General features: G+C 43.1%; 1 protein-coding gene and 1 long non-coding RNA gene across 3 annotated transcripts in view; one reads left to right on the top strand and one right to left on the bottom strand.

The window, feature by feature from the left end:
- Window positions 1-24,787, bottom strand: part of LOC144169991 (uncharacterized) — a 190,762-nt gene that overhangs the window by 23,322 nt on the left and 142,653 nt on the right. For both annotated transcript variants that reach the window (XM_077699479.1, XM_077699478.1), the window contains exons 27-57: window positions 24,293-24,486; window positions 23,325-23,446; window positions 21,556-21,692; window positions 20,867-21,034; window positions 20,504-20,793; window positions 20,020-20,141; window positions 19,853-19,929; window positions 19,541-19,755; window positions 18,914-19,041; window positions 17,155-17,234; window positions 16,509-16,600; window positions 16,346-16,431; window positions 16,050-16,147; window positions 15,669-15,859; window positions 15,448-15,566; window positions 14,256-14,380; window positions 12,988-13,155; window positions 11,747-11,955; window positions 11,499-11,629; window positions 11,015-11,133; window positions 9,176-9,358; window positions 8,866-9,076; window positions 8,247-8,381; window positions 7,648-7,787; window positions 7,165-7,281; window positions 5,417-5,672; window positions 4,850-4,994; window positions 3,832-4,008; window positions 2,955-3,069; window positions 1,407-1,597; window positions 126-264 (exon numbers count right to left, since the gene is read on the bottom strand). In XM_077699479.1, the coding sequence (XP_077555605.1) occupies window positions 126-264; window positions 1,407-1,597; window positions 2,955-3,069; window positions 3,832-4,008; window positions 4,850-4,994; window positions 5,417-5,672; window positions 7,165-7,281; window positions 7,648-7,787; window positions 8,247-8,381; window positions 8,866-9,076; window positions 9,176-9,358; window positions 11,015-11,133; window positions 11,499-11,629; window positions 11,747-11,955; window positions 12,988-13,155; window positions 14,256-14,380; window positions 15,448-15,566; window positions 15,669-15,859; window positions 16,050-16,147; window positions 16,346-16,431; window positions 16,509-16,600; window positions 17,155-17,234; window positions 18,914-19,041; window positions 19,541-19,755; window positions 19,853-19,929; window positions 20,020-20,141; window positions 20,504-20,793; window positions 20,867-21,034; window positions 21,556-21,692; window positions 23,325-23,446; window positions 24,293-24,486 (4,680 nt within the window). The remainder of the gene's footprint in view (window positions 1-125; window positions 265-1,406; window positions 1,598-2,954; window positions 3,070-3,831; window positions 4,009-4,849; window positions 4,995-5,416; window positions 5,673-7,164; window positions 7,282-7,647; window positions 7,788-8,246; window positions 8,382-8,865; window positions 9,077-9,175; window positions 9,359-11,014; window positions 11,134-11,498; window positions 11,630-11,746; window positions 11,956-12,987; window positions 13,156-14,255; window positions 14,381-15,447; window positions 15,567-15,668; window positions 15,860-16,049; window positions 16,148-16,345; window positions 16,432-16,508; window positions 16,601-17,154; window positions 17,235-18,913; window positions 19,042-19,540; window positions 19,756-19,852; window positions 19,930-20,019; window positions 20,142-20,503; window positions 20,794-20,866; window positions 21,035-21,555; window positions 21,693-23,324; window positions 23,447-24,292; window positions 24,487-24,787) is intronic.
- LOC144169992 (uncharacterized) overlaps window positions 1-24,787 on the top strand; it is a 54,392-nt gene that overhangs the window by 26,214 nt on the left and 3,391 nt on the right. The window lies entirely within an intron of this gene.

The following is a 24,787-nucleotide window of genomic DNA, read 5'->3' as shown; positions in this document are numbered from 1 at the left end:
CCTCCATCCACCATTAATCATTGATTGATTGGTTGGTCTGCCATTGTATATTATATGCACATAAATGCATGCACACAACCATACACATTTTATGCACTGCTTGCACTATGATTAATAATACTTACAAGGAGGAGTTTTGGTGTCAATGAGAAGGTAGTCTCCATTGCGATGGCTATCACAAATGGCAGAAAGCTGATGAGGTATCCCACAATGCCAGTCAATGAAGCCACGGTGGCCGATTGAAAGAATATGCTGATCATGTAGCTGCGAAAAAAAGCAGAAAGTGTATTAAAAAAAAAGGATCGTCAAGGTAACACTATAGCTCGCTATATTATTACCTAATGACACATACACAGCATGAAATGTGCAAGTTGTCGCTACCAAATACAGCAGCGCTGTCCTGACTCATCACAATGGAGCACATACGAGGTAGAACACCAATACATTTGTTGACTACCTTTCTAGATGCGCATCTCGAATCTCAAGCCAGATACAGTATTGTTATGCCTGTGAGTTTAATACTTGCCTCTAATTTAACAAAAATATGCATGCAATTTTGATGTCTTAAACATAGTTATTAAAAAATCTCGGGCCGTCTCCACTAACGTGAATTCTTGGAAGGGGCTAAGCATGCAGTGTATAAGTGTAATCTTTGCACGGTGGCATTTTTTCCAACAGAGATGAAACCATCGGGGGGCAGAGGTATACAGCTTTGCTGTAAAAGTCTCTTGTCTTTGAGTCTTTGATACACGAAGCTCTCTAGCGGAAGGCATAAACGAGTTTTCCGGCGTTTTTTTAGTACGTGTTACAAAGCGCTCAAGTGCGAGGCGTAAACAAGTTTCCCAGCGTTTTAGTACCGTGACTACATGAAATGACGATTAAGACGACGATTAAAACGACAGGAGATGCCAACAGCCCCAGCCCCTAAGGGGCTTCACGCCTAAGAGCTGGATAAAGAATTTTGCACTATTTATATATTTACACATCTTTCTTTAAACGACTGTATCAAATAAGAGTGTTTAATGTGTTGGACACAGTCCCAGGACCAGGGAACCCCACGCACTAATTGTTCTGTAACTGCGTTGCAACATTATTTTTTTATAGCATTATAACTAGTGCGAGTAAATGCCACAGGGCCTAGTACCAGGTGGCTCTATACAGCCCTTAAACTAATTCTTACAATGATGGCTTTTCCAATGGCCTTGGCAAAACTGCACATTAGGTTGCACCATGGCTGTTGCACCAAGTGCAACAGCCATGGTGCAAGCCTAAATTCGAAGCGACAATCAACATGGGTAAGCAGGTGACAAAGGTTATTTCCCTGCTCTCTAGCAAGCGTTTCACATCAGAACTGTTCCATAGGTCTCAAGCACATATCTGCTGAATGATGAAGAGGAAGGACTCACCAAAACATCAGCACCGAGAGTGCAAAGGTTCCGTAAAAGATGAACAGAAGTAGAGGGTCGCTGTACAGCAGGACGCCTCCGTAGCAGAGGATCACTGTCACACATGCCACAATGCCAGTAGAGATGGCAATGCCAATCACGAACCACGCGCTCCAGTCAATCCAGGGTCTCAGGCCCATTACCTGCATAATCTAAAGGCAGTGCAAAGGGAAGTCAGCTTCTGTAGTAAGGCTTTCCTTCAATACTCGTCTGTTCACTATTAGCGAAGTAACACACACACTGGGCAGCGCTGCTTGTCCAAAGTAGTCGTGTGTGGTGCTTCAAAATTTTAACCCCATCTGTGCAACTTCATTACGCAACTATAGGGACCTTCGTACGCCAGTGAGTGTGATGTTGCATGCAGCAGTGAAGGTGGTCTGATCAAATTTTGTTCATTTGGAAGGATGCTCAAACACATGCGTAAGCACATAAGGTAATGATGCTTCATTTGTCATGATTTTCTCGTTTGGTTCACGCAACGTGCCTACTTCAATGTACAGGTGCCGTCATAATTGGAACAACGATTCGTGAATATCACAAAATATTTGTCTTACTGGCTTTATGACAGCCATGACTGCTTTACAGGAAGCTTTTTCTATTAGGGAGCACCAGTTTAAATGCACAACAATGCAGCCAGGCAGTTTCCGGAAGAAGAAATTTCTGTAAATTTATGGGACCGTGTTTCAATTACTTTTCACGGCACCTGCACTGCAAAGGTTATTGCCGCGTGAGCTACCTCCTCCTTTCCTAAAATGCTCGCAAAGCCTATGTGTATGCACATAAATTTTGGCTGAAGAATCTCCCCCTCCTGCTGATTTTTTAAAATGAATCGTGTTGGCACGCCAACGCATCATGTAATAATGAGTAAAGTCATGTGTTCTTAATTGCATTCAGCGCTTTTTGTCAGCTGGCAAGGAGAACATATCATCTAAGCAAATCTTTCCTGGTTTAAAGTTCCCCGTGAGACTACTTGATGCATGCCTTATGTGCGTTCTGCTTCTTTGCACTGCTGCAGTGTTGTGCACAAATGTAAGTAAGCTTTACTAATGGGAGACGAATGCGCATCCTCAACACCACCACAGTTCAGTGACTATAGCTGACCAAATGCGGGCCTAGTGAATGCGTTATGGCTTCTGACTTGGAAATATGTGTTAGAGGCACGTACCGAGTCCTACAGAAGTAACTTCTAGGGGACTGGTGAAGTATGGTAAATGTCCTCTTTGCTGGGTGATGTGAACATAGGTTTGCGCTGATTCATAGTCATTAAGAGGGGAAGGAAAAGACTTAAAGAGAAAAGGATGACCACAATAATGACAGGACACATTCCGAAATTGTACAGTAATGCTTTTGCTGTCACTATGCCATAAAATAGGCTTAGGTGTCCCCGTAAGCTTATTTAATTTTGACCGGATGGCTTAGTGACTATTCAGCTGCTACACACTGCTTTGGATAATGGTTCTAAGGGATGTTTATGCAGTGGATGACAGAAAGTATAGCTTGGCCACTTACTTCTTCCAGGTGTAATTCCCTCGGCAGCACCCTCTCTCGCACGAAAAATGCCACCAAGAAAATCCAGCCTAGCGTGAACACCAGTGGCAGCATCGCCTTGACGTAGTATCCCATTCTGAAAGTATTAGGCACACCTTTCTTTACCCACTTTTGTTAAAGAAAAGAAAAAAAAAAGGAAGCAAGGCTTCATGCACATACAGGCGCACATGTAAGGAGACAATGAGTTGCCAAGAATTTGAAATTACATCGTTTCAAGTTCTGACAAGTCTTGTTAGAAATTGTAGCTTGAATTCTGGCTAACTTTTGAAGCCTAAGGAAGGTAAGAATACCAAATGTTGATGTTTTTATTTGGACAGCTCTTGGCACATGCAATTTATGTTGCCTTAGTTGGCATGTTTGATATTGTCCATTGGCTTGGTAATTTATTTACATATCTTAGCTTGGCACACACCTTGTAACTTCAAGGTGAGAGTGCACATTCACTTATGGTTGCATGTAGTAGGTAGTTGTGACATGCACCTTTTCACTGAAGTAGTATCTTCCAGTTATGGCTGTTCAGTTTCAACAAGTGTAGTTTACCAATGCTCACAGTCCTTACTACATTTAAATTTGGTAGTGGAATTGCTGTTTGGGTTGGTATTTTGCATCCATGCTAAATGGCACTCCAGAAGTCTGAAATCGGTCTGAAGAAATGATAAGAGCGTGCTAAATTTTTTGATGTCTTCTCATATATTGGATGGCTGGAATCACCGTGGTAAAAATTGGACTCCACAGCTTCTTTCTGAATGCCTCTAAAAAGCTTGCAAAGGTGTTCATTGCACATCAATATTTATTCCACCTTTCTAAGGGTGGCATTTTCGAAGAGTTGTTTGCTTACGAATCATCCACGTAGCAGGGGTAGGGAAACTGCTGCAGGTAGCTCGGAGGGAAGTGCACTGGCTGTCCCACGTGCAGTGTGGTTATGGCCATGTCTATGAGCTCCTGGAAGTGTGCGAAGCCTCGCAGGTATCGCATGTCGTCCATGAAGTCGTCACGTGGCCCTGGCCGCCAAAATCTGCGTACATAACCACAAGTGTCTTTTGTGTCGCATATTCTCTCTGTAACCTTAACAGTTTTGTGGTTGTACAGACCACAAGTTGGGTTCTCCCCTGTAGCCAAGCCACAAAATTAGTGTTTGCTGTGACCACACCCCTTTACACTGGCACACTTCTGTCAGTAGCAAGAAAAAATCCTGGGCCATCTCCACTAACGTGAAACCTGGGGGGGGGGCGAAGGATGCAGTGTATAAGTGTATTCTTGGTGCCTTGCGTTTTTTTTTTAACGGAGATGAAACCGTTAAGGGGTAGAGGTATACAGCTTTGCTGTAAAAGTTGCTTGTCTTTGAAGCACGAAGCTCTCTAGCGCGAGGCGTAAACAAGTGTCCCAGTGTATTCTTAGTACACGTTACGTTCTGGCATGAGGCGCAAACAAATTTCCCGGTGTTTTAGTACCGTGACTACATGAGACGACGATTATGATGACAGGAGACACCAACAGCACTTAAGGGGCTTCGTCCCCTAAAACAGATCTGTTTCTTTCGCTGCCTGAGTTGAACCATGTTTAGGCATCATTTTGACATATTCCCTTTCTCAGCCAACTTTAATGAATTTGCCAGCAGATGGTGCATGCAATGAAATTAGAAACATCAAAACTAAAAACCAATGCTTAATACCAGAGTACAATGAACTTGGTCCAGGCATGCTCCACGAAACTATGAAAACACACAAACACCCTCTGCTGTACGCTTTATGTTTTCCTTTTTCTCTTCCTAATACAATCACACTTATATTTGTGAACTTCTCACAAACTGATTGCGAGCTTTTCATAAACTTGAACATTGGAGAGCTCGTACTCACCTGTCCTTGACTGTTTTTGTCAGGGGTACGTTGTCAATGTCCATCCTTATCTTGTATTGGACATCTGGGGGCAACAGCGGCCTCACCACAGACCCATTCTTTAGTCGCACCTCCGCATTGCCGTCCAAGTTCAGAAAGACAACAGCTGCACGTAAAAATAAAGAGATCTTATGACACCACACAGCAAGTTCACTTTTTAGAATCATTATCTAAAAGCCTGTTCAGTTCAGTTCAAAAGGTTGTCAGGGGCTAAATATGCCAAAGGTACACGGGCTGAACAGTTTGTTATTAATTTTTAGAGGGCCGTGCATGCTGCTGTTGTATGTATTTATATAACCATCAGCATGACTAGAACTGTTAGGCATTACCAAATGCCTAACCAAATGCCTAGGCATTACCAAATGCATCTAGTGAGGGTAAGACCGTATGACAGTAGATACTGTGATGCTCAGCATGTGTATGAAGAATTAACTGATGTGGTTGCTAATGTAGCTGATGAAACGCGTGAGAACACCGTTGAACACAGTTGTGAACACAAAAGTGAACACAATTCAGCCTACCACTTACCCATGATAAACTGCCTCCGGCCGCTGAGCGTTATAGCAGCGTTCTCCAGCTCCTCTTCAGTCTTGTACGCCTTGAACCTGTCGAGCTCGAAGCACTGCGAAATGCTCCCGACTAGATCCACCAGGTCGAGTAGTCCACCCAGGTCCCCGAACTCAGCACGAAGTTTGTTGACGTCTAGGTCCGTGAGGAAGGCGAACACGTCCTCACCAAGCATGTCCTTGGCTAGCGGCTGGAGGCTCTTTGATGCAATCAGCTCCTGAAATCATTTATAGAAGCGTTAAAATGGGATGTCAGACAGATGTGACTGGGCTAGTAGCAGCAACCATATTGCATTTCTGAAAAAGACATCACTAACTTTTAAAATCATAGTCTTGTAGCGTTTGCAAAATTATGTCACGCCTGGACGTTAAAAGAGTAAGTTGCAATAAGTTTTAAAGATGATAGTCTTTCTTGGCGGATATTTTGGTCTGACAGTCTGCATTTCTGTCTGTCTGTGTCTGTTCCACGCTTCAGCCGCCCGGCCAAAGTTAAGGCACATGCTTAACAATACGTTTATAACTTTATATACCCATCACCAAATCTGAGCGTCTAAGTCTGGTGGCAGTGTTCATACTTCTCAACATTGTTGAGCCAAAACAAAATGTTACATGTATCTGAGGCAAAACATCAATACATAAACGATATTCGCAGCGCTCCTTTATTAGAAATGCCTACATAGATGGTTGATTTATTAAAAAATACGTTCAGAAAAATATAAAATCAGTCACCCGCAGTTTCCCTAGCGGCATTTTAAGAAATCAAACGAAAACAGTAACGAAAGTTTTTACTAGATAGGTTTCACATTTAGCTTGGAACGCGCGTGGAGTAGGGTGCATCAATTAACGTATGTCTCTGCCGTAGGGCAGCACTGAGATCGAGGCACCTGGCGTAGAGCAGTGGAACGCGGTAAATTTAAATTGACTTGAGCAAACCTCTAGCATGTTTATCTTGGGAGGAGCGAGACAGGAGGGGAACAGCATGAGAGGTGAGCGGGAAAAAGAAGGGAGGCATTTACTTGGCCGGGGTGCCAGACGACTATCGTCTTTCATCGACATTTGCAACGAAGTGAGCAGATACGCGGCCAACTTTTTCTCCACTGAAACGTGCTAAACGCTAGAAATAAAGAAATTAGCAAGTTACAATACAGGGCGATCCACCCGCACCACACGATTCCCTTAGTTGAGCATCATCGACTTGCCACTGGTTGACACGAGTGTTGGAAGTGAGCAGGGCCCGCAGAAGCACATGCAAGTGTTGTAGATGATTTTGCTTGCTCTTGCTACGGATGTTCCCATGCTTTCAATTGCAGTTTGTGTGCAGTGAAGACCAGTAAAAACAGCAAATATCAAATATTGGTTCAGTGTGCTTCTCAATATGTTCAGGTGTGCCCAGGTATCACGCGAGCGCAATACGATTTTTAATACCAGCATGCTTCGCCTTGCACCGCCCCCAGTTGAAAGAGGAATGGAAAGCATCTAGACGCCAAAGCATGCTGGCACTGAAAGCAAGCACGAAAAGAACAAAACTCCCCCTTGCACAATTTTAGGCAGGGGGCTCGCGAGCACTGCGAAGGCGGGAAATTTGATTTGCATTGGGTGGTAGCAGTGAGCGGATAACGGCACTACAGCCCATTGTGGCAAATCACGGCTGTGCACTTCTGACAGCTTTCACATTGAGTGGAACGGCTTTATTTTTTTCTACTGTCTCACCTTCAGTTTCGTAACTGCGCCATCCTCTTCAGTTAGGAACTTGAGTCCACCTGTTCCCTCACTCCATGCAAGAAGTGAATCAATAATGACCCCCATGGACTGGAATGTCTTGTTAACCTGCAATCGTAAATATTAATGAAGTGTTAAGAAGGGGTTGAATCACAAAAATTACTTAATGTCTTGCTGCCACCCTTTGTTTATAATGACTGGGCACACAAAGCAAGACGTCTAGCATTTCCACCAGTGTATCTTATTTTAATAAGTAATTTAGTTAAATGAATTGGCTTGCGAATTCAGGTAGACTAGTGAATATTTATATTAAAACGTTGGGCCACAAAACAAAATTTTCCTGATTAGGTGAAAATGTCAGATATTGCTGACTCAACTCGCCTTCCCACAAGACAAACGTTTGTGTGCAATTGTTGTCATGTTTATGTGAAAAGTGCACAGATTGATGTGCCGGACAAAATTAAAATACCATACCTCATGCATGACTTGGTAAGCAGCTGGTGACCTGGGTGCATACAATATCTGGCCACGTAGGATTGGCTTGAGGAAACCCCAGATGATTGGGCCCCCGGAAAGCCTCATCACTTGTTCGTAGCCACGCCGGCAGAACTGGCCTGTGGACAAATCACACGTTCCATAGAGCACAGTTAATGTGTGCGTCATGTGTGCTAGTAAAGTGACTATGGCACTGACTCCACAGTTTATCTTTATTTCATTATCGGATACCATACATCAGTAGATAATGTTAATAAGGCAAAATGGTGTTGTGATTTTTCGCCTAGCGTATAGCAAGCAATGTCCATGGTTTATATTAAAGGTTCAATATGCTTATTTATATGAGGCTTAATTAAGCAAAGTTATTACAGCTATCTGACCATTAGAAATAGGAACTGATTACGTAGTTCTACGTGCTATTTTCTTTATTTCTTCATCAGAGAAAAACCTATGGCATCGTCATATATTGTGCTCAGTGTACAGAAACGGAAAAATTTACTCGAAAAGTGTTTCAACACACACACCGTTATTATTCTTTTATTTGAGGAGCTATGATAGACGATAAACAGGGCTCTTACTTGGGAGTTCCTCTGTTTCTTGCACGTCGAGTGTCGGCTCTTTAGACGAAGGCTCCAGCAGGTAAAACTGCTCTTCAAGTGCCTTGAGAGGGGAGCCACACAGTATTTGGCCAACCAGACTTAGCGCGGTGGGACCTGAAGATTTTTTTAGAAAAAGATTAGCGTTTTTAAAAAGATATTAGAATTTTAAAAAATTTAATGTTTTCATTCTCCGATATTCTAAAATAATTAATATCGCAACACTTGAAGCACTGTTGTGCATAATTTTGATCAGAACCTAGGTTTATGAATTCTCTTTGGTACATAGATTGCAGTAGTATAGATTGCAGTAGTACATGCCTCCCTCTGATACCTCTCCACGTGATCTTTCTAAAGAAAAAGAGTGCAGAGGAACTGAACTGAACAGCAAGATTCACTATGAAGGGATACAAGTGCAAGGGAGCTTAGATGGTGGCAATCCACGTGTAGTGGCTTATGGCCAAACTGAACCAACACAGAGATTGAATGCGAAGTAGTGGCGGAGATGTAGACAAATTAGTGGCACCAACCACCTGTCTAATGCTTCCACCATTAAAAATGACTGATCACGAAAGATAAACTATAAATGCGGTCATCGTACTTGTAAGAACACTGATGCCGTCTTGAGTGATGTTTAAATCCGACAGAGCTTTTGCCGTGTCTGGGTCCAGGGTCGAGGAAAGCAGCGACAGTTTTTTTCGTATCACTGGTACAACCTTGGGTGCCGTGCTGAGTGACTTTAGGGCACCTGTTACGTCGGCCTTGCTGAGGTTGGACGAATGTAGTACACCATCGAATACAACATCTGCGAACTGAAAGAAAGATTAGAGACAATGATGCAATCACAAAGCTGTCATTTTTTTTACTGTTTCCTTTTATGACTAAAACAAATATTTAAAACTGAAACTCACATTTTTAATCACCTTCGACATTGTGAGGTCCGAAAAAGAACGGTAGTCTATTTCTGTAGACAACTCCTGTATGCAGTACTGTGCAAAATCGTCGCCCGGAAAACCAGCAGGCTTGATCTGGCTCTTGGCAAGGTCACAGATGAGGGAACTTACAACACCATTGATACCATCACTATTGGAGAGCTATAAAGGACAGAAAGGTCGCAGATTGCGTGATCACCAGGAGACACCCAGCATTATTGGTCGGTGCTAGAAAGGATCGTGCATATCTTTTAGCTGATTTGCATTTATAGATAAAGGCAGAAAGGGGGGCTTCACTGCGCCTTGGTGTGGCTGTACAGTCGTTGACAAAAGTGCCCGTGAGTATGCACGTGTGCACATGAGTAGGAAGGAGTACAAGAGAACACCATTAAGGGGGGACACTGCTCTTAAAACAACTTCTCTTAATTTTCAGCTAAACCCTGTAAAACTTGTCAGTATTGCTGCTTTCTTCTCACTGATCTCAAATATGCCACTATTTTTTCATTTCGTCAATTAGTTCCCGAGATAATTAGAAATAATTATTTATTTTTGGAGGAACAATTAACAGAACAGTGTTGGTCATAAAACTGTAATCTTTGTATTTTCCAATACTATTAACCCTGGTGAGTGCAATAATCAAAGCAGTTTTTTCATGCATTGCTTGGAACTAATTTTACAGCTCATTAAACTTTGGTAGCACCAATGGCAAGGAACCATTTAGAATGCCCATTATACCCCTGTCACACGGGCACTTTCAATCGCGATTGAGTCGATCCAGATCGAGCTCAATCCAGATCGGGTGCTGCTACATGGCAGTTTTAATCACGATCGAGCTCGATCCCGCTCGAACTCAATCCTGGTTTCTCAAGCGCGATTGAGGCTTCCAAGCGCGATCGAACGAAAGCGGCGATACTCTCGTCCCCGTTAAGTAATGGCACAGAAGGTGACAACTTCAACTAACACCGCAAATTGTGTCAAATAACTTGACCCAAATAAGCGTGCGGTAACATTTGCATAGTTACATATACCTACGACTGCGCGAAGTTACCAGACGTCTGCCACAGGTACATTGTTAGCGCCATCTGGCGTACACGAGTGGAACTGGTTCAACTTCTCGATCGCGATTGAAACATGCCGTGAAGCAGCGGCAGTGCATCGAGCGCGCGATTCACTTCAATCGCGATTGAAAGTGCCCGTGTGACAGGGGTATTACACACACCAAAGTTTAAAGAGCTGTAAAATTAGTTCCAGGCGATGCATGAAAAAACTGCTTCGACTATTGCACTCACCAGGGTTCATAGTATTGGAAAATACAAAGATTACAGTTTTATGACCAACACTGTTTTGTTAATTGTTCCTCCAAAAATGGATAATTATTTCTATTTATCTCGGGAACTAATTGACCAAGTGAAAAAATGTTGACATATTTGAGATCAGTGGGAAGAAAGCAGCAAGACTGGCAAGTTTCACAGGGTTTACCTGAAAACTAAGAGAAGTTGTTTTGAGACCAGTGTCCCCCCTTAATACGTTTTCGGTTCATACGATTTCCTGGTTAGTACGCTCTCAATTGTAAGCACTAAAAATTCCCCGTAGTAAGTTTCTTACCAGATAGTACGTTTTCCTGGATGGTAAGTTTCTCCCTCGCATTTTTTTTAAACATATCAACGAGGTTCTGCTGCATAATAAACTGATCATTTTATTGTTTAACCACAATTTGTGAAGTTGCAAGTAATTTTTTTTTGTCGCAGTTGCAATGAAAACAAGAAAAGATGGAAGAACAGGCATGGTGTCAAACAGCAAAATAGTACTGGTCCTCACCATTCCAATGTCCAGAGTTTGTCTCAGCACATTGTCAAGCAGTTCTTGAGGCAATTTCAGCTCTCTCTTTATTATCATCTTGGCTTCATCTTTATTGGCAAAAGTATCCTGAACCATGTCTGCAGAAAGGGCAAGTAATGAAATGCGTCATTCAAATTATTCGTCACATCCCTCAAACTTTATTATGGTTCTTGCAAAAGCCCTCAATAAATCATATATAAACTCCTATGTAATATTATTAAGCATGTGCTTATGCTTCATAGGGCTTTTATGCTTCTACCATGGCCTAATAACATTTTTTCAAGACATATTAGGTACCCAAAACTGTACTGAAATGGATAGAATTATTGCCACATTGAAACGAGCACAACCAGTATAGCAACCTGAGTCTTCTTTGCCATGTTCTATAGACCACAATCCAGGTGCTACTGAATGCGAGGGCCGATACAGTTCAGAGCTGGAATATAAAAGGCTTCATGCTCACATGTGAAATCAAATAGTCCCGTCTCCTCCAAGCCATCAATGGCCATAAGTCCTTGGCTAATATGGTTGGTGTACTCCTCGATGGAACCCCCAGGAAAGATGGCTTCTATCATGTCCTGGATCTTGCGCAGGCTAAAATGAAATCGTGTTCTCATTCAGTTAGTTTGCACAGAGTCCAGCAACTTTAACCGGCTATCAAGCAAGCGCATGTTATAAGTCCCGACGCAGCACTCGGTGTGCCGACTTTACCTGCTTATGAGGTCCCCGAGAGCATTTCCATCCAAGAGCGAAACAGCCGAAGTGAGCGTGCCAGCTAGGTCATCACTTGACTTGTCCAAAGAAAGAACCTTGGTTGACTCCAAAAGCTTGGATACGGCCTCCCACAATGTGCTGGCCCTTTTCAAAAGTTCGTTGAGCCACTTTCCCGCGTAGAATGCATCTGTTTGGGCTTGAACCACCTGTGCACCACAAGGTACCGTCACTGACGTGTTAGCTTATCACTGCAAAAACAGTCAATATTACCTATAAATGCAAACAAATCACGTTTTCAAATGTGCAACCAACCTTGCTAACCTTGGCATTCCACTGAAATTTTAACACTGCTCTGCGAAAATTGTCTGTATCTGTAGATTTTGAGTAGTCCAGTTGGAGGCCGCTTGATTGATTGATTGATTGTAGGGTTTAACGCGCCGACGCAACGCAGGCGATGAGGCGCGCCGTAGTGGAGGGCTCCGGATTAATTTTGACCACCTGGGGATCTTTAACGTGCGCCGAAATCTCGTACACACGGGCGTTTTTGCTTTTCGCCTCCATCAGAAAAGCAGCCGCCGCGGCCGGGAATCGAACCCGCGACCTCGTGCTCAGCAGCGCAACGCCTTAGCCACTGAGCCACCGCGGCGGGTGGAGGCCGCTTGAGCTGGAGACATTATGATGAATGTGGTTGACAAGTCTATGGCTATAATTGTCCACATGTTATTAAAACGCTACCTGTCCTACCATATCGTCTGACGACCACCAAAAAATCAGTTTTGTTAATTCACATCATTGTCTTGTGCTACCTAAGCAGTTGCACACCTAAACAAACTTAATAAAATTGGAAATTTTATTCAGATTCGTTTGTTTGTTTGTTTTCGGAAATAAGCATTGCATTACGGAGAAAGTGTTCCTATTATTGCCCAGTTTGTGCCCCATGTATAAGTTTGCATTCTGGAGGTTGTGCATTATACAATTTTTACTGTCTGGCATATCAAGCCAAGCATTTTTCCAGGACGTCCTTTTGATCGACCCTCTGTGGCCTTGGCTCTAGTGTTTAGCCATACTGGGAGTAGTTGGCTGGCCAGCAACTCTTGCGGGACACCTGTGGCACCAAGACTGCCAGAAATGAGGCCCTTGCAATGCGTGTATCTTAACAAAAGTAACCATGAGGGGCTTGGTGAAAGAACATAGAAAGGAATGCCAGTGGTAACTGAGCAATTCGTGGCTTCTCTTACTCGCTGTTCGATTCCAGATGTGTTATACACAGAACCTGCCACTGCCTCTGCAAAGTCTTCATCGCAGATGTTTTGGCCTCCGTCGAGGTGGTTGACGACCAGTCGTCGTGTGGCGTCGCTGCACAGTGCCTCTTGAAATGACTGTTGTGAGAAGTTGTGGCGAACGAGCTGAAAGAGAAAGTAAAAATTTGTTGGCACTGTGATTAAGAAAAAAATGGGAAAAACTTGCATTGAGAGAGGTTAAAATGGTTCCAAGAACCACAGTAGTTTTTTAATCTCGCAGTTTGCTTTTCTTCCTAAATGGCCAAAAAGCGACCTTTGTCATTACAATGTCACAGAAGCTCAAATAGCTTCATCAAGACAATAGACTATGTACTAATTTTTTTATAGTTATGACAATTCTGATTCGAATGCTCGGTTAGCAGTTTACAGCAAAAAAGTTAATCTCGTTTGAAGCGCAAGCTACTTTACTCTGTGCCTTGAAAAATGCTGAGCTTGTTCGGTGACATGTGGCCCGTGTCATATTTGGCTTTTGCATGGCTGGAGACAAAAACTGATGGGGTGTGTCAGTGATTGCTGCAACACAAGGCAGCAAAAAAAAAAAATCATGTGGCAGACCAAGAGGATACATGGCATTGCTACTGCCACCATGCTTAGCTGACTTATTATCAAAGCTATAATTGCTCTTCATTTCTAAAGCAGTGCCAACAAACACATTTTTGTGTGCTTGAGCAGTGCAGAATGCTGAATTGTCTGTAGTATTTATCGGCCTTAACGCATTTTTAGAACAATAAACGATATGTGTCCTCATCTGAAATGGCTTAACATTAGCGACACATAATTTAGAACCGTACTGGTAAATATAATCTCATATAATCATGTAGTTAGTAGCGATAAATGCTAGCCTGCTTCACGACAAAAAGGACTGCATGACCTGGGTGCTGGCTCTGTGAGAAATAACATGGTGGATCCTGGGCACTCACGGTGGCTTGCTTGACGTCTCGCAAAAGGGAAAGTGTGGATCTTCACTGACACTACACCATGTACTTTGTGTTCCATATCACGTGGTATATAGGATGGCGAAATCAACGGGGTCCAAGTTTTAGCAATCGCATTGATTATTAAGGTGTTTTGATTTATCATGGTGGAGTAATTTTTAATGGCTGTTAGCCATATTATTGCCATGACTGAGAGGATGTATGCATGCATGTATAATTATGATGCGCCTGCGAGGTGTGTTAAAACAAGTAGCCACTTCACATACATACCCAATTCAAGTTTATGTCAATATATGGTAACATGGCCCTCCACGATTCACTGTACGTGTCGGCATCTTGGCTCAGAGTTTTATTCAGGGCTGTGACACTGACAATGTCTGAGAGGGTCGTGTAAACTGAAAGCAAAGACATTTATGTGGTGTAAGAGAAGCACAAAATTCAGCTGTTATGTAGTTAGACATATCAAACAAACCCCCACTTGTTCTGAAGTTTGATGCCTGGTCGGTGCACGTTCTTTAGCACGTACTGAAGCAGCTTCTGCTATGCTCTAGAATTCTAAACTCTGCTAAGCTCCCAACACAGTAGCTGGATACAGCAAAAAGGAAAAAAGCACTGAGACACGTTTCAATAATTTGTAGCATTTGTAAAAATTAGTGGCAGAAGTTTCCTGGGAAATTGGCTGTAGTATAAGCATAAGCATGTTTTGAATAGGCATGTGCCCTTACTTGCTCAATGTAAGATGTAGAATAAAAAGCACGGATAATTATTATACTCTCTAATGTGAAATATGTGCATAGCACGAACAGCAGTCTTCTCGGTCAAGGTGCATATCTGTTGCGTCTCAGAAAGCGATTGCATGATCAGCGAACACATGGCAGCGCGCTCTACTCTGCTGTTATCTCGCAGCGCATTGTTGCCGCCAGCGAACATGTTCTTGCAAATCGTGTTTGAACCTCCCGCACAATTGTCACGTGGTCCGGATGAGCCACGCATGGAGGAGCAGTGTCTGGCAAGAGTGTGAGGGGGAGGCAGTGAGAGAGATGATGCCATAGCAGCGCATGCCCCCCTCCCCCTCACACTTTTGCCTCACTTTTCTCTGCCGTTTTCTTTCTGTCTTCGCTCGCTCGGTTACAATGCCATCACCGTTGCCATTGCCACCACCAAACCACAGTAGCGGCCGCCAAAGTGTTCGCGCACTAAAATGCACTGTAATCCGTGAAAAAAGAGCTTAATATTTATAAAACATGGTAATTAGTATGCTGTAGCCTAGCCCTTCTTTTACAGAGGACTCCTAATTATAGTCATAACTGTAATTTCATTTGCATAAAACATGACTGCACCCAGTAGCATGCGACACTATTTACGGAGTTAAAAACCATCGCACATGACCACTTCAAGCTTGCCACCTAGTGCAGTTAACATGAACTGCAAATCAACACTGTGCAAGGCTTCTTAAACTTACCAGGCAGTTCCTTGATGAGCTTGTTGATGAGAAATTGGAGCAGGGATTCGTCATCACTGCTCCTTATAATCAAAAGCTCCTTGGAAAATTTGAAGAGGTGCTTGGTAAAAGTCACATATCTGAAAATGTAAGATTCCATGACAGTCCGAACATTTGCACGGACTTTCGTTGGACGCTACATCACATGGTTCTAGTCAGTTCGTTTGAGAGCCTGAACTTACCTTCCAACACTGTCCTGGAGTGTGCCGTTGTAAAACTCACGAGCACATGCGTCCAAACTCTTGTACTTGTGGGGTTCAGAAAGCTCGTGAACATAGGTATCGATGATGTCAGCACTGCTTGCAAGGACTCCAGCAGAAGTCTTGCACTGCTGTTGATGAGGTGTGGTGGGGTATTTATTGGCCGCATGAATCTGTTATGCACATAAAAGAAAATTCAGGTTTAGTGTAACATTAGAAGTGATGTTTGTGCTTCCGCAAATTTTTCGGTTAGGCACACCCAGTACGTTCTTTGTGGGTTGTGGGGAGCATTTTTCGTGGTCACATTGGTATTGATTCTAAACTCTATTGTACTCGATCAACAGTCCATTTTTTTTTACTCACCTTCATGATAAAGTTTTTCAAGTCAAGTCTGTCAGAAAGCCACTTGTAAGCATCGGTTGCAGTCTTGTTCGGCAGTGCGCATATCAGCTCTTTGGGGTCTGCAGCACAAAAGTCAATTTTATACTAAATTTAACGCAAGTACTACAGTCACTTCGCAAATGCTCCTTATACCTAGGTGGTATGGGAACGGTCTCTACACATGAGCCCGTTTAATAAAGTCACTTCGCAAAATTTCAAATCGAGCTGAATGTTAAAGCACCATAGTACGAGCTAATATTTTTGTACGCATCACCTACTTGGAAAATCTTCAAGAAGTCCGGATAGGATGTGTAGGATATCGGCATATGGTGGACTCCGGGTTTGGGTGCACAAATAATTATCCCTGCAAGGAGAGGACAAGACTAACATAAGAATTCTTTCGCACAGTTGAAACTTCTGGGCCTGGTAGACAAGACTTACGTGACTTTCAGGATGACTGACAGGAAGCGAGCGAACTGCGCAGGACTGCTGAAAGACTTCTGAGAAACGAGTTGCCGCAAAAACCGGTTCCCCTGGGAATGAATGAAAACAAGATGACAACACCTTAAGATCTAGTGACAATACTACATACTTAAAATTCTTACAGTCCTTCCTACACCTTGCGAAGTGCCTCTCACTGCCATCTCGTGCGCAACTGTTCTGCACTGACCCTAGCAGTGTAACTAAAGTTCACCTGTTCCGTTTTCACTTATGCCCCCGACTGCTCGCTGGAAATTTCCCCTCAGACACTTGTTATTTTGAAACTATTGCTACTTTACCCGACGAGTTTATGACTTCCTGCAGTGTTCCCGTTTGCCCACAGTGACTGTTCTCCCCAGAAATATTTTAGGACGCAGCACTTTCGCATACACTTCCATTGGGTTTTCCGACAGTGTCCAGCACAATGACTGCCTTCTCAAAAAAAAAAAAAAAAAGTACTAGTTTATTTTTGTTCAGCAAATTTGTTGAACACAGGAGGCCTTACAGTAAAGCTACCAAATCGGTCGTTTACTCACTAGGAGCTATAGGGGACAAAGCAGCTCATTTCAAATAAGCATGATTGGCCCTGGTCCTTGTTTTGACTTACCTTGCCGAGAACGGCAGACCCGATGCAGCTTGGGCACACTGCTTCCATTGCCGGATTAACAAACGCATTTTCCGAAGGCACTGAAAGTGAGAAGAAGACATAAAATAAGCGCATGTAAGTGCTCTAAACTGGACACACACGAAAAGAATCTTTACCATCAATCTTAGTGCTACAGCGCAGCAAAAAAAAAAGAGAAAAAACAAGGAATAAAAGTGAGGTGCACAGTACAAGCGCTCGTACTGTGTTTTTCACCTTTAGTTTTTGTTTTTTTGCTGCATTGTAGTACTAAGATGGATCACCAACATGCCCAATTCTGCACTCTGCTTTATTTTTAAGTTCACCTCTCTGGCTTTTCAATTAGCGAAGAAGTTACCGTGTTTATTCGAATAAGACAGAATATTTTTTTTTTTTTTTTTTTTTTTCAAAATCCGTAGTCTCAAAGTCATACCCCACATTATATTCTAAGCTCAGTATACATACATATATATATATATATGGCAATTTTTTTGCCTCTCCAAACTGCACCCTCGCCTTATAATCGTGACCGCCTTATAATCGAATAAATACGGTAAATAGCCGGCATAAAATATTTGTGATTTTTCACAAAAAAGAAAGCTGAAACAAACAGTTATTTGTTAAAGCATGCAAGAGAAGTTTTGTTGACAGTGCCAAAATTCAAGTGATGAATTTCACAAAGAAAAATTATGACTGGAGGCACCGTGCTATAAAAGCACATGGATGAAACTGCTTTCTAGTCATAATGGCAGCAGCATGCCCAGCACTAATATTGCACGGCTGGCAAGATGAGATACAAGCAGTGGCTATTATGATAGCCTAGGCTGGACAGACGCAGCGACGTACACAGGAGTTGTGAGGGTAGTGAGGTGACCAATGAGCATGGCACTTGCTCCCGATATGGTCGTTATAGGGATCGGCTCAAAATAAAAAGAGCCCTGCATTTCTTTAACATCAATCACCTGCCATTCACAGGGAATATGATGTGGTCTTAATACAAAAGTGTTTTATGCCCGGGTACACCAAGATCTGACCGGCGTCATATCCGTCATGGAAATGACGTCGTCAGAAAAAGTTGAATTCCGGCGGCTGCGCCTGCATTTGAGCCACAAACTCTCTCGCCGCAACGGGAGGTACACAGCGCTCTGCCAACTGCGCTACGAATTCAAGTGCAAGTAGGTCCACAAATGCGCCTTATATCTTTCCCACTACTTTCTTCATTCAGATGCCGTCTAGGAGATGCTGCCGTCTAGGAGAAGTGAAGCGAAGTAGTTCATCGTGACACTAATGAGTGCTGACAGTTTGCACCTCAATGCCAGCGTCTTCGAGTACGCGGGACGCGGGTGAATCAAGGGTGCCTTGAGTCTGTTTCTGTTTCATTCACACGGTTTTCAAGGGGCTGTGGTTTCAGTCGGATTTACGCAATGTTCCGGCACGTGCAATTCAGTGTCTAACGTTGATGCGTCTAATGGTGCCATACCCACGTAGTAGAAATAGCGATGTGCAAGTTCATATAGATGCACAATAAATGCTCCTGTGAAGACACATTTCACTTTCGTGTTTTACCGATTCCTATGAAAGAGGCATCAATTACATTTTTTTCGTTATGAGCAGGTCGCATAAATGTATGCAAATCACACTGGCAAGAGCAAAAGAAGTGCATTTTGTGGTATCTTATGGTACAACCATGAAGACGTATGGAAACGCACAACAACAAAAAGAATGACAATAAATAAAAACTTACGTTGCTCGAAGTAGGAGTTGAGCGATGCAGCTATGTCTAGCAATGTTGGCACAGCAGAATCCCACAGAGGCGTGCCGCTGGTTTTCTGGTGCACCATCCACATCATGCTTAAAAACATACGCATTGCACTGCAAAGGAAAATGGGTTTTGCATTATTATATAGTTCCATTTTTACTGGTTCTTTGTGTTAAACAGCCGAATTCTAATATATTGAACTCATAGGTGTCAAATTTTGCAATGGTGTATCGAAGTATCTTTATTGTAGAATGTAGCATATGCCTGACTTCAAGCAAAAAAGAATTGTGGAGGGTGTTGTGGGCCCCGTAAAATGATCTTAAGACTCCCACTTGAGAACCACTGCTTTAGAGTTCGCCATGATTGATGACACAATAAACAGTATGAAACATAAGATCAGGTATTGCTCAGTTTGTGCTTTGGTCAGAGCAGCACATCTGCTAAACAAACAATTTTCCCAAGCGCGACTGCTGCACATACTTTTTACTTCACCGAATTACTTGATTCAGCTATACATCAAATTTGGGGCTACATAAAAATATTTTCGGTTCTTTATTTTCTTAGTTTTACACAAAGATGTTTGCCTATAGGTTTTTATTCTGATTTCCTTACCTGTGCACTGGCCGCTTTGCATAACCTCCCAGAAAGTTTGTCACCGCCCTGTTGACCTGCTCGTCATTCAAAAGTCTCACTACGTCATTGCTGTCACTGCTGTAACCTGCAGCTATGTCTGCAGCCAGCCTTTCCATCTGTTCCAACATGCGTCCAAGCTTTTCTTCTGGAATTTGGTCAATCCACTCATCGTCCTGATTGCGCCGCTCTTGAGCCTGTAAATTTTATTAGTGAAAGGGCGAATACACTGGCTGATCGCGTCATCAGCTCTTGAATAACAGTACAGGTAATAAGGAAGACAAAAAAACTTACCTTACTGCTATCCAAAGAGTGCGTGATCTCCTTGTAGTCGTCCCACTTGTTTATAGCAAAAAGCCTCACCAGCATATCTGTTATGTAATAGAGATAACAGGACAGCTTGTTCGCCACTCTTGGCAACACCCAACATAAATGCAGGTAGGTGAATTAAGAGCAGTTACCTTCAGTTCCTGAATCACGCGTAAGGTTTGCGTAGTGGTAGAACTCCTTCATCTCATCTACCAGCTGGCCTGCATTCATTTGCATTCCTCTGGTGCGCAGAGCTTTTGTGAACTTGGCCAACCTGGAAGACGCGCAGCGTTTCAGAGAGAATATTTTTAAGTTTATCCCCTTTGGCAATTCAAACAATTTTTTACAGTATCACTCCGTTAACCAGTTGAAAATTTCATTAAGATATGCAGCAAATCACAAGCAAATCACAAGATCAACAAAGTCTTGAATGCTGATGGCATAGTCATAATGTTGCTAGAAATACTAGCAGACATTTTGGCATGCCGCATAGTGCTCCGATGTAAAATGAGGGCTTAGCTCTGGCCCTCATTTGATGGCCTTCACACTGATACAATCATACATAGGCGTTTCCCAATATTTTCAAAGGCAGGACAATCTTTTCACTGCATTTATAACATTGGTTGACAAACTTACGCTTCCCACGCTGTTTTGTCATCTACGTTGGCCAGTAGCTTTCTCAGATTTATGAGAGCAACAATCCCATTTTTGACAGCAATCTTGTCGGGTGCCTCGGCACGTAGCAATGCCTTGTTGATATTAAGAGCGTCCCACGGAGATAAAAATGAGAGGTTGTCGCTCCATCCATCTGGCAGATCCACTGGAGGTAGCAACGACCCTTTCTTGGCTCCGAGTCTCTTGATCAGATTGTACATTTCCCATGCAAAATGCCTGGCTTCGGGACTGAATTCTGCGTCGTTGGCAACCTGGAACATTATCGTTTTGTTACCCACTGGTGTTTGATCATCAGTAGAATGAGAAACCCTCTAAATTACTTACACTGGAGTCCATCGTTGTTAGCTCATCAATGATGGCAGTGAAATTGGTGCTACAAATTGCGTGCTTGAACAATTGGTTGTCCAGCTCGTCAGGTGTAAAGACAATTGGATCCCCTCGTTCGCATAGCTGCTGCTGAGCTTGAAGAAAACTGTGGATGGGAGATTTCTCCTGCACAAATGCGAGATATGTTGTAGAAATGGCTTGCAACTCGGCTGCAATACCGTGATTTCCCGCGTATAACCCGCACCTGCGTATAATCCGCACCCACACTTTTAGCCCTCCAGAAAAGAAAAAAATCCTCACGTATTTCCCGCGCATTTGATACAGGAACGGCTGCACCGAAGCAACACATCACATACTGTGTAGACAGAAAAAGTGTATATTTAACAAGTAGAATACACTGACTGCAAGGCGAAAGTCACAATTTACTAATAAAATTCAGTTGTCAGAGTGCGCTCGTCCTTGTTTTTCCTTACTTGTCCTTGCACGTTTTGCGGAATTGCTGCCATGGAAGGCATAGTCATTGTTACTGTGTAGGAGCTTCACGGCACAACGTGCGTCGCCGTGAAGCTGCACTAAAGGAAAAACCCTGCATATTATCTGCACCCATACAATGCCACTGAAATTTTTGCATTTTTGGTTCGGGTTATACGCGCAAAAGTACGGTAATTGTTACCACAATTTGTTACCTTTGTTTTCTGCCGAACAATCAGAGTGGACATCAACGATTCAGCTGCGGTGGGCAGCAGGGGTAACCAGGTCGTTAGAAATGAAGCTGTGTGCGTTCTGTTGCCGAATGCTTCTTCAACTGGTATGAGTGAGGATCCTGAAAAGAAAAATCAGCAGGCAATGAGTCGAACAGGTAACGTGCAAATACCGCGCAGATGCTGAGCTGATGCTGCAAAGACAGCTGCTCACAATCGTCCACAGAATAAGGACTCTGCTGTGGCCACAATACATCATCACACCATAACTGCACATTATCGCAATTCCCTACCAACTTTGAATCTTAACTTCATTACTGAAATGTTGTAGTATCTGAAGGTCATTGCGATAGGGTGTGATGGGAATCGGCACAAAACCGTTTTTGGTAGTTGTGGCAAGCTATTCAGGTGGCTCTTCATAACCGGCTCACGGCGAGAATTAGCGAGTGATGAAAGCTATTCCTGACAGGAAATACCACATTAATTTATTTTATAATAAAGCATTATTCTATAAGGAGAAATTTCTGAATGATGCACTTGGCTGCCTTGTCCATGTATGTACAGTCGAACACGGGTATATCAAATTATTGTCTATATCGAACTCATAAATTATCCCCTTGAAAATTCTGTGTAAAAGTATAGGAATTCGTACGTTTATATCGAACCGTATTTTTCCCGACATCGGGTATATCGAACGCCGCGGGAGCTGGTAGGTGCTCTTCGGCGGTCGCTGCACCCCCGATTGAGGTTGAGGAGGATGTGGACGAATGCGCGGGCATGGCGAAGGTCGGGTACAGGTGGCGACTCCTCGATAGGCTTTTGATGAACCTCCGCGTGGGCACCGAACTTAAGGTTGACCTGTTGGGAGCCATACGTATGATGACAAGCGCTTGGAACGGCGTGAAGAAGGAGACCGTGGCCAACTGCTTCCGGAAGGCAGGCTTTGTGACGGCCGAACTTTCAGAAGCTTGCGAAGACGGTGACGACGACGACGAGAGCATGGGCGACACGTTTCGTGAGTTGTCGTCCTTTTTCCCGGCTGCTGTTCCAGCCGGAGTGTCTGCCGACGACTTCGTGAACGCTGACACCAATGTTCAGGCTGTTTCGAGCCTCGGTGACGAGGATATTGTAGCTGCGGTCGTACGAACCCAGGCCGATAGCTCGAGTGGTGAAGATCGTCCGGACGAGGAGGCGGCTACACGATCGTACTTCGCGGGTGAAGTGGCCGCTGCGTTCAGCTTGATTCCCCGTTGTTGCGGCGACATGGAAGGAACTGGGCTGTCGCACCTGGACGGCCTCGAGAATATTGAGACCAGCGTCTTTAATTTCATTTCCAGGACGAAGAAGCAGGCCAATATCAGCGATTTTTTTTTCACGGAAATAAAGCGTCCTGTTGCGTCGTGAGTGCGGAATTAGTTGTCATTCTTGAATGCGCCCATCGGTAAGTGATCGTTCGCCATAGGTGACGTCTCAGAGCCCACATTTTTTATATCGAATTTTTCATATATCGAACTATTTCGCGACCCCCTTGGAGTTCGATATATCCGTGTTCGACTGTACTCCATTAAACAGGTCATAAAAAAAAGACAATTTCGCGTAAGCGTTAACTCCTCTTCCTCACCTCTATTGGTAAACAAATTGTCACCCTGTACACACCACAGTACACATAACTGTCAAATCAAGCTTTCCACTGTGCTCATACGAAGAGACTTCGCTAAAAACAGGTACATAAAAAAAAGTGGTGGTATACCTGCCTTTGTACTGCCTTGTCATTGCTTGTACGAGGTGTTTAATTGCTTCCAAGGCTTGACGGTAACTGGAATGTGCCTCTTCATTTTTAAATTGGGATTCAAAAAGAGTTGCCCATGCCTCAATTCTGAAAAAAAGAAAGAGAGGAAACAAAAGTTTGTGAAGGCGACTTGCAGTGTATGTGTGTGTAATAGGTTTTGGGACTTGAGAGTTTAATGCAATGAGGTTATTTGCATTGTTAAAAGGAAAACAGCTAAGCAGAAGTTGTTGTTGAACAACTTGGTGCATCTGTGGTGAAAACACAGGGTTTGCACCGAAAATATGAACACAGGGTAAGACAGGACATGTTCTTGTCCTGTCTTACCTTATGTTCGTCCTTCTTGCTTAAACCCTGCATTTTCAAGAAAAGAGCTGTTTGTTATTTGAATCAGTGCGAAGGATTGAAGTAATTCAGTTGTGTCTTCAGTAATTTAGTAGATTTATAACTCTGGATGGTCGTAACCATGCAGTGATGAGAGCTATTATTGTGAGGCAGCTTTGCATCTTTGTGCGGTATAGACCACAGTATTTCTCCTAGTAGTGACCCTGTGATACTAAAAACTACTTCGTAAATCCTGCCTGCGATGCTTAGCTCAATTTTCCACTTGCCTGTGTATAACTATGGGTATAATTATGTATTTCTATTAGTACAGTAAATTACATTAAATACTTTCTTCCAAGAACGCCTGCTACAGTGATAAGTGTGATCTGCCCTGAAAACAAGCACAACCTAATCTTGCACATTGAACTTTTAACAGAATTTTTCTTTTTGTTTACCTAGTGTGAGCCACTCATTTTGGTTTTTTAAGGCTTTATCTGTCCAAAATTTGCTGAAAAGACCTTGGGTTATCATTTTGCTGGAAAGTTTCAAATCTCTACTCTTCTTCAGCATTTTTAAAAACTAGGAAGAACATGTGACTTTTCTTGTACTTACTTCTTCAGGTCTGCCTTGAGCAGACCGTTGCTCAGCTGATTGACGAAAGATTCACCCAGTTCCTTCCATCTGTTGGCAGTCAAGAAAGGCACATCTCTCGTGGAAGTTGATGTGTATGAGGAAACAAGTTCGTCATAGATGTTCATAGCGTTTTCATAAAACGAGCTTAGATCTTTTATATTTCCTGGACTGGCCTGTGGAGAGAAAAAGTAAATAGTCGCTGGTTTTAAAGTCTGTTTAGGAAAACATATCACCGCATATAATGCATTTTTTGTTTCCAGCTGCTACAACCTGTTTCTCGTACCAAATCTGTGCGACTCATGCAACACTTCACTGTTCTCAATCAGTTCTTCCAGCTTGCAGTGTACATTGTGTGTGTATATATACATATAACTGGAACAGTGATGACGGCATGCAGAAAACATCAAAACATTATAACAGTGAGCCTAATGCTATCATTTCACGCCGCTTTGTTTTAGCCCGGAAATTTAAAAT

This window comes from Haemaphysalis longicornis, unplaced genomic scaffold (genome assembly GCF_048455015.1).
Source record: "Haemaphysalis longicornis isolate Haplotype H1 unplaced genomic scaffold, Haemaphysalis longicornis Haplotype H1 scaffold_2, whole genome shotgun sequence".
In the NCBI taxonomy this organism is placed as follows: Eukaryota; Metazoa; Arthropoda; class Arachnida; order Ixodida; family Ixodidae; genus Haemaphysalis; species Haemaphysalis longicornis.
This window is presented reverse-complemented; position numbering and strand designations above follow the sequence as displayed.